The 7,749-nt window shown below is 36.8% G+C and overlaps 1 protein-coding gene across 1 annotated transcript; it reads right to left on the bottom strand.

The window, feature by feature from the left end:
* Nucleotides 1-1,318: 1,318 nt before the first annotated feature.
* On the bottom strand, nt 1,319-3,510 carry LOC121738119 (zinc finger protein 845-like). The gene is made up of 2 exons (XM_042129975.1): nt 3,301-3,510; nt 1,319-3,134 (listed from the first exon to the last, which is right to left on the bottom strand). Exons 1-2 carry the CDS (start codon nt 3,392-3,394, stop codon nt 1,414-1,416), a joined length of 1,815 nt encoding a protein of 604 aa, XP_041985909.1. The 5' UTR covers nt 3,395-3,510; the 3' UTR covers nt 1,319-1,413.
* Nucleotides 3,511-7,749: the final 4,239 nt, after the last annotated feature.

Below are 7,749 nucleotides of genomic sequence, written 5' to 3'. Positions count from 1 at the left end.
AGATATAATAATTAGGAATATAACACAGCCAAATACATAGGAAAATAACGTCGAATGGCGCGAGTGGTAAAAATTAACGATTAACAAAAATAAAAAAAGGATGCGCTTATATACCAGTTTATACAAGCGTGGGCCACGAAATGCCTACAGTGTAAATTTTTTGCTATGGCAATATTATAATTGTCTATGGTCAATGCTCAATGGTGACAAAAATGCAGGTGAAAGTTTACTTGTATCATGTATGGCGAAGTCTAAAACTGAGTATTTTTTTTTTTAAATATAAAACATTATTTAATTAATTCGATAGTTTTGCTAGTATGAAAACAATTCTGGAAAGTATTAAATCTTGCTGAGAAAATGCTTAATCTCTCAAACGTCTACAAATAAAATATTTTTTTTATTTACATATTAAAAGGAATTGTTATGGAATAATAATTAAAAAATTATATGAAATTCTATTCTGGAGATATTGTAGTATTGACGTGAGAAATATAATTTGATCAGTGATGTTCCTATTGAAAAAGTGTACTAATTAAGTATCTCTTAAACTTCTATTTTAATCTGTTACCTCTTTTTGGTTGTTGGCGTTAGATAGAGATCTATTTCTTATGAGATCATATTATTACATTGTACAAGATGTAACAAAACCCTCGTATAGAGTTCACTGTGAAAGTAACTGAGTTGAAAGAGCAATTGTTTTTTTGTGATTTGTATGGGCAAGCGCCTCAGCGTCATGAATCTTTCCATACAAAAGCAAATAAATAGTTTCTCTTTCAGCGCTGCTACTTTCACAGATAATTCTATACGGGGAACCCCTATACCCTTGAAGTATTATCGCTTAGTTTTGTTACACGCAAACAGCACGGTTGTCCGTATTTTGTCATGGTTATTGCACTCTATGTTCCATTCGAAAGCCCTGCATAGAGGGTCTAAGCGAATCGGAGCGTACGGTGCGGACGGAGCGTCGTTATTTTTAAATTTTCAGGCGCAGAAATGACGTTCCAGTGCGTGCAGTACCATAGAAATCAATATAAAGCAACAAATCCGTCCGCTGCGTACTTTCCATAAAGTTAATATACCTAGCGGAATAGAGCAACAATCTCGAGCTGTCAAACGAAACCAAAATTGGTTTACATCTGTGTGAAAAAATTTGTTTACTTTTACTGTTTTAATTGTGTAGCATCTTTCTATGAGAAATTGTCAATGTGCCGATAAGTGCCGACTGGACGTCAAAAAAGAGTCCTGTCATGTGTCGCACGTCTCTTTCTACCACGCAGTGTTACTGATAGTGACATCTCGCTTGCTCAGGCCTTTGTTTTTCTATTCCGCTAGGTATATTAACTTTATGGTACGCTCCGATTCCGATCCGGTGAACGCGTAACTTTAGTCGAAGAAAGCTACAAGGTCTACAATTTAGTCTCGTGAACTCTCGTGCAACTTTTTGTGTCGCGTCAAGTTGCAGTTCTGCGAGAACTTTTTGTCGCAAATGTCGCACGCGTACTGCCGCTCGCCGGTGTGCGCGCGCGCGTGTCGCTTCAGATCGCTGTTGCGAACGAACGCTTGACCGCAAACGTCACACTCGTGGGGTTTATCCTTCACTTTACTGTGAGTCAGCTTGTGCCGCTTCAACCCACTGTTATTGGGGAACCGTCTGTAGCAGACCTTGCAACGAAAAGGTTTAGCGTTCATGTGTATTCGGACGTGGACGGTCACGTGACTCTTGTGCCGGAACTTCATGTGGCAGATGTCGCACTCGTACGGTTTGATGTCGGTGTGCGACTTCTCGTGTTTGTGGAGGTGCCACCTCTTGTCGAAGGTCATCGGGCAGTGCTCGCACTTGTATATCGTGGTCTTGGAGTGGACTTTCTGGTGTAGCTTCAGATGGGTGGTGAGTGTGAAGGTCTGCGGGCACCGATCGCATTTATATGGTCTATCGCCGAGGAGCTTGTGCGTTATTTTGTGTTCGGGTAATATCTTCGCGGTGAACTTCTCGTGGCAGACGTTGCAGTTGTAGAGTTTGATCTTCTCGCCCTTGTGGAGTTTTTTGTGGGCGATTAAGTATTTGTTGAGGGAGAACCTCATGTAGCAGATGTCACAAGAGAAGGGTCGGTCGTCGGGATGTTGCTTGTAGTGTATGTTCAGGTACCTCCGCGACGCGAACATTTTGAGGCAAACTGTACACTTGTGGAGGCTCTGCTCGTTATGTTTACTCTTGTGTCTCTCCAGTATATCCCTGGTGGGTAGTTTGACGCCACAGAGGTCGCATTTGAAGGATCTGTCGATATGCGTCGTGTGGACCGTCTTGTGTATGTCCAGAATGTTTTGAGACTTGAACTCCTTGTCGCATACATCACAAGTGTATAAAGCAGCATCAGTTTGAGGCAGGGCGTGTTTTCGTCTGTGTATCTTCAGATATATTTCCGAGCTGAATATCTTCTTGCACACCTTACACTTGAACAGTTTGTTTCCGGCGTGTGTTTTCTTGTGGATCTTGAGATATGCTTCAGATGTGAACTTCTTCATGCAGATCTCGCAGTAGTAGTTCCTGGTGCTGGTCGTCGCGTGCTTCCTCTTGTGTATCTTCAAGGACAGTTCGGCTGCGAATCGCTTCCCGCATTGATTGCAAGCGAAAGACTTGTCCGAGGAGTGTAGTTTCTTATGCTTGTCCAAGTACACTTGCGAAGTGAACTTCTTGGGACAAGAATCACAAGGAAATGGTCTCTCGCCCGCGTGCAACTTCTTGTGCGCTTTCAGTCCACTCTTGGAGGTGAATTTCGCATCACACGCGTTGCAGAAGTGTTGGAAGATTACTGTGTGCTTCGTTTTGTGTTGTTTGAGTAGTTTCTGCGTGGGAAACTTGAGGAAGCACCTATCGCAGCTGTAGGTGTTCTCTTGTCCGTTGTGCCTCTTCTTGTGTTTGTTCAAGTAGCTTCTGTACGAGAACCTCAATCCGCACACGTCGCACGAGTACGGTTTGTTGCTATGCCTCTCTATTGTACCGAAGAAAAATTGCAAATCTTTGTTCTCGCTCGCACTCGGCTGTTTCTGTTTTTCAGTCCTATTGTGCTCCGTTAGGAACTCTGTGGGTTTCGTGAATGCGCTCTGTGTTAAACTCAATTCCAAGTCGGCAAAGTCTGCGGGCCAAAAATCATTATTATATATATTATATATATATATATATATATATATATATATATATATATATATATATATATACACGTATGGTGCTGACAAATGTGCGATCAGCTTTACACAGTCAAAGTTTAGTAGTTACAATTTACAAGAATTGTGTAAACTCACCATGTATGGGGAGTGGCTCGTCCGTGTCCGGGAACAGATCCCCAACGAGCTGCTCCAGTGACACGGCCTCCTCAACCACAGACAACACCTCCATCTTGGATCTGACAGCTACTTGTCAGATGACAGCCAGTTAACAGATGACAGCTACTTGATAGATGACAGCCAGTTGACAGCTACAGAAGTGCCATCCTGCGACATTCTCCTGGAAGCATCACTGAAATACAACATTTTAAGTTAATACCCTACTTATGTTAGCTTGATAGGGCATACAAATCTTTGGAAAAATTTCTGATTTAAATAAGAAAATCGGGGTACAGGTCCAAAAGATACAATTTAAATGAAGACTACAGAAGGAGTTCTTAACCTTGAATTTAATGAAGAGTTTGACAGATAATGTATCGGGCTTATGTCAAAATTTTGAATTAATTACAATTAAGTAAATAATGTTCCACTCTGAGTGCGCTGTGCAGCAGTTAGCCTGATTTTATAAACTATAGAATAAAATATTATCATCCTTTTGACCTGATATTTTTTATTTAAAATTTTGGCTTTAACAAAATATGCATTAATTCATCCAAGCACCATACGGTCACCAGTGACCGAGAAACAATAGGCATAGAAATTACAATAAGTCAGCAATTTTAAGAATTAAAGAATATTGTGAACTAAATAATGTAAGTTCTCTATTTATTATCATTAGTAACACCTCAGAACATGATAAGAAAGCAATAATAAAAACAGATACAAGTCGCTGAGCATTTTGAGATATAAATTTGCTAGCTCTGAAAAGTAAGAAAAAGAAGAAATAAAATGTGCAAATTTTCATAATTACATGCATCATGTATAAATACATGCCTTTTACACGGAAAGTGAAGAAACGTATTTCTTCCGTCTTCACGTACACCTTCTATTTGCTTTACACTATTCACGCATATGGTCATATTTTAATTATTAAAATCACAAATAAAATAGAAAATCAATAGCAACCCAATTTCGAATTCAAATCAATAATTCTAGTCTTGACATTGACTAATGCGACCATAGACCTCCCTTTTTTTTCATTCTTATTATGGCACTTCGGCTATTTAACTCGTTGCCATAGGCTAGATACAGTGCTGCCAGAGTTGGTTGTTCAGAGACATGTCAGAGACCAAGGAATTTGGAGTCAAGCTTCTGAGGAAATATTTCAAATTGAAATTTATGAAAATTATCCTTCGAAGGGTGCGACAAGACTTTATATGAACTTGGGCGGGGGCGCTGCTGGTAAAGAAGAACTGTCAAATATGTCGTTTTTGTATGTGGCAGCGTTAGTTCCTTTTTTCGCCACCTTCATTTAAAGCTAGCTTTGCTAAGCTGTCTTGGCCGCCATTTGCGGTAGTCAAATTACAACAATTTTTTTTTCAATAATAATTAAACATCGAATAGTTCTTTAAAAATATATTATAAAAAATCATTTTAATTAATAATAAGTGTCTGGGTGTCCAATTTTTTACATATTTTGAACTTTCATAATTTAATTGGATGTAGTACGGGATTTGACCTTATATACATCCTTAAATAGATACGTAATCGCCCGTCCGTCATCGCGTGGCCTTTTTGTGCATATTTTCATACAAGTAGTGAGCGTTTATTTTCTTGAATATTTCTATTTGTCGATCATTTCGAAGCACATTATGGTTCATGATATGATATCGATAAACTATAGTTCAAGTAATGAGAATCTGTAAACACACGTTAAAAGCTATGCAATGTTTGTAGCCAAATTATATCTTTAAACGAGCAATTCTTGTATATTATATAATTTATATATAATATATAATTGGAATCTCGGAATCGGCTCCAACGATTTTCATGAAATTTAGTATAAAGGGGGTTTCGGGGGCGATAAATCGATCTAGCTAGGAATCATTTTCAGAAAATGTCTTTTTATTCGTGTTTTATCGATAATCGATAAACTGAAAAATATGACTATTCCTGACATCTATTGGCGAATAATAATACTATTTTGTGAGCAACTAATTGTTTTAACGACCAGCAGATGGCGTTATTAAGTAACACGAAGTCAATGAGTTAGTGCTATTATACCGAGCAAAGCTTGGTCATCCAGGTGACATTTTTAGCACTAATGCCTGTGAAATTTTTAATACGAATAAGGGATTATTAAACTTATAAATTATCTTTTTAACTTACAAAAATACTGATTGAAAAGCCCCAAAAACGTTGTTCAAAACTTACGTATTTAATGTTAAATCCACGTGTTTTAGGCATTTTTTGGCCATTCTTATGGTTTATTATTTAGCGGAACCACAAAACTCAATAATATCTAGCATTAAATGTTCACTAAAAACCTTTATTAACACTTTAAAATTATTACATGAAATAATATGTAGACCGACTCCTTTGTTATGTCCTGGTAAGTAGGACATATAACATTACACGCTTTTGACGCATATACACCGATTTAAGGCTCTCTCCTAGTAGAGTTTGACAAGGCTATATTTGAACGTGGTGAGAAAAGGAACTTTGGCGGCCATGTTACTTTGAAACTACTTCTACTTTTTATTGTTGGTGTGGTTTTTATTATTTTTTCCCAAATTGTGTTATTTGGGTTTTTGATGTTCATTATTGGTAAAATATTGGCCAAATATCCGTTATCGTGCACAAGTGCAGGTAAGATGTTGTCAAAACCAAAATTTATAATTCCTGTGACATTTGGTGTGAATATCAATAAATAGGGCTATTTCTTCCGTGAGTTTTGACTTTATATAAACATAAGACATAATAAAGTTTCATGTTTCTAACTTGAGAAGTGACGGACTTTCATACACATTTTCAACCCCTATTTCACCCCCTTCGGGTTAAAGTTTCCAAAATTCATTCCTTAGTAAGTGTTTACTTTATAAAACAACCCTAATCACAAAATTTCGTAGCTGTAACTTTAACAGTTTTAACTCTCAAAACAAAAAGAAACAAACCTTTTGCTTTACAAACGTTCAACAGCTAAGAAATCTGTGTTACAAGTTCCTTGTCCCGTGTCCGCACTCCGCGCAGTACGGTGAGTGACGACGACGAGTATCCCGAATCCCGATGCAGTACGCGAGTCCATAGAATAAGCGTATTGACATAATAAATACGTTGTGCGAGGCGCGACGTTGCCACCACAGAGGTCTGGCAACGTCGCGCGTAGAGCAATGGTAACGTTAAGAAATAACGATAAATATACCGGTAAAAAGTATCGATACTTTTTAACGATATCAAAAAAGTAGCGGTAATTTGTAAGTAACGATAACGGAACGAATGTTTTGGTAAATTTAACGGTAAATTTTTGATAACGTTTTCTGTCCTTGCTGACAGCCATATTCAGAAAAAAAAAAGAAAATAAGATGAAGAAGAAATTGATGGTGATGCAATGGTGATAACTTTGAACTTCTTTAATCCCTATTCCATTTCCTACTTCTGTAAATATACTACTTGCTTCCAATGATAAATATGTATATAATTGTATATCTAATTACTTAACATTAAATAATATTAATATTTAGAATAAGTTATATGTCATTTAGTTTATTGTAGAATTTAATTATTTACCACACTGTTTTAATTAACTTTCTTCCAAATTCCGTTTCCTTTTATTCCTTCCGCCGTTCCTTACCTTTTTACCCTGTCTGTGGCACAATACGCATCCTTTGTGTCAAGTTGCCAAAATAGAAAAAAAAAAAAAAAAAAAAAAACTTTGAACTTCATCCTTTGTGTCAAGTTGCCAAAATAGAAGAAAAAAAAAAAAAAACTTTGAACTTTCTATTTTACAGTTTACTACCTACCTACTTGAATCACTTGTCTTGAATTAAATTAAAAAGGTTATAATTGAACACGAAATTATAAACAATTTGTGACAATTTACAAAAAATACTAAAGAAAAAAACATAAAGTATGGAAATTATTTTTCGTGCCACGTGACTTCCTGTCTCCGGTAGGAGTAATAATCAGCGTTGCCAGAATGTTACTTTTGTAACATTTTACGTTACTTTTGACCCTTGCATGTTACATTCATGTGACATGACTACAGATGTTACTTTTACGTTACTTTTGGTAATTGAAAAAAAAAGTTTGAAACCAAAAATGCGAAAACGAAACACACTTAGTTTTATTGAGTTTTGTCGTTACAGCTGACAATGCTTTGAATGAACGTGGCGAAAAAAGCAACTAACGCTGCCATCATACAAAAACAAATTTTTGACAGTTCTCCTTTATCAGCAGCGCCCCCGCCCACGAGTCTGACTCGCTCATAAAGGGTTCCGTACCGTGATAGAGCAAAAATAGGCCAAAAATTGTGTTTTTTTGTATAAGAGCTTATGTTATTATATTTTCATTTTAATAGGTATATAAATAATTTTAATAATAAAATAATTATACGGAATCCAAAAAATCACTTCATCTCTATATTTCTAT

This window comes from Aricia agestis, chromosome 22, assembly GCF_905147365.1.
Source record: "Aricia agestis chromosome 22, ilAriAges1.1, whole genome shotgun sequence".
In the NCBI taxonomy this organism is placed as follows: Eukaryota; Metazoa; Arthropoda; class Insecta; order Lepidoptera; family Lycaenidae; genus Aricia; species Aricia agestis.
This window is presented reverse-complemented; position numbering and strand designations above follow the sequence as displayed.

Coding starts and splice junctions, on each gene's coding strand:
- LOC121738119 (XM_042129975.1), bottom strand. CDS start 3,394: ATGGAGGTGTTGTCTGTGGTTGAGGAGGCCGTGTCACTGGAGCAGCTC. Junction 3,135..3,300: donor CGAGCCACTCCCCATACATG/GTGAGTTTACAC, acceptor TTTGGCCCGCAG/ACTTTGCCGACTTGGAATTG.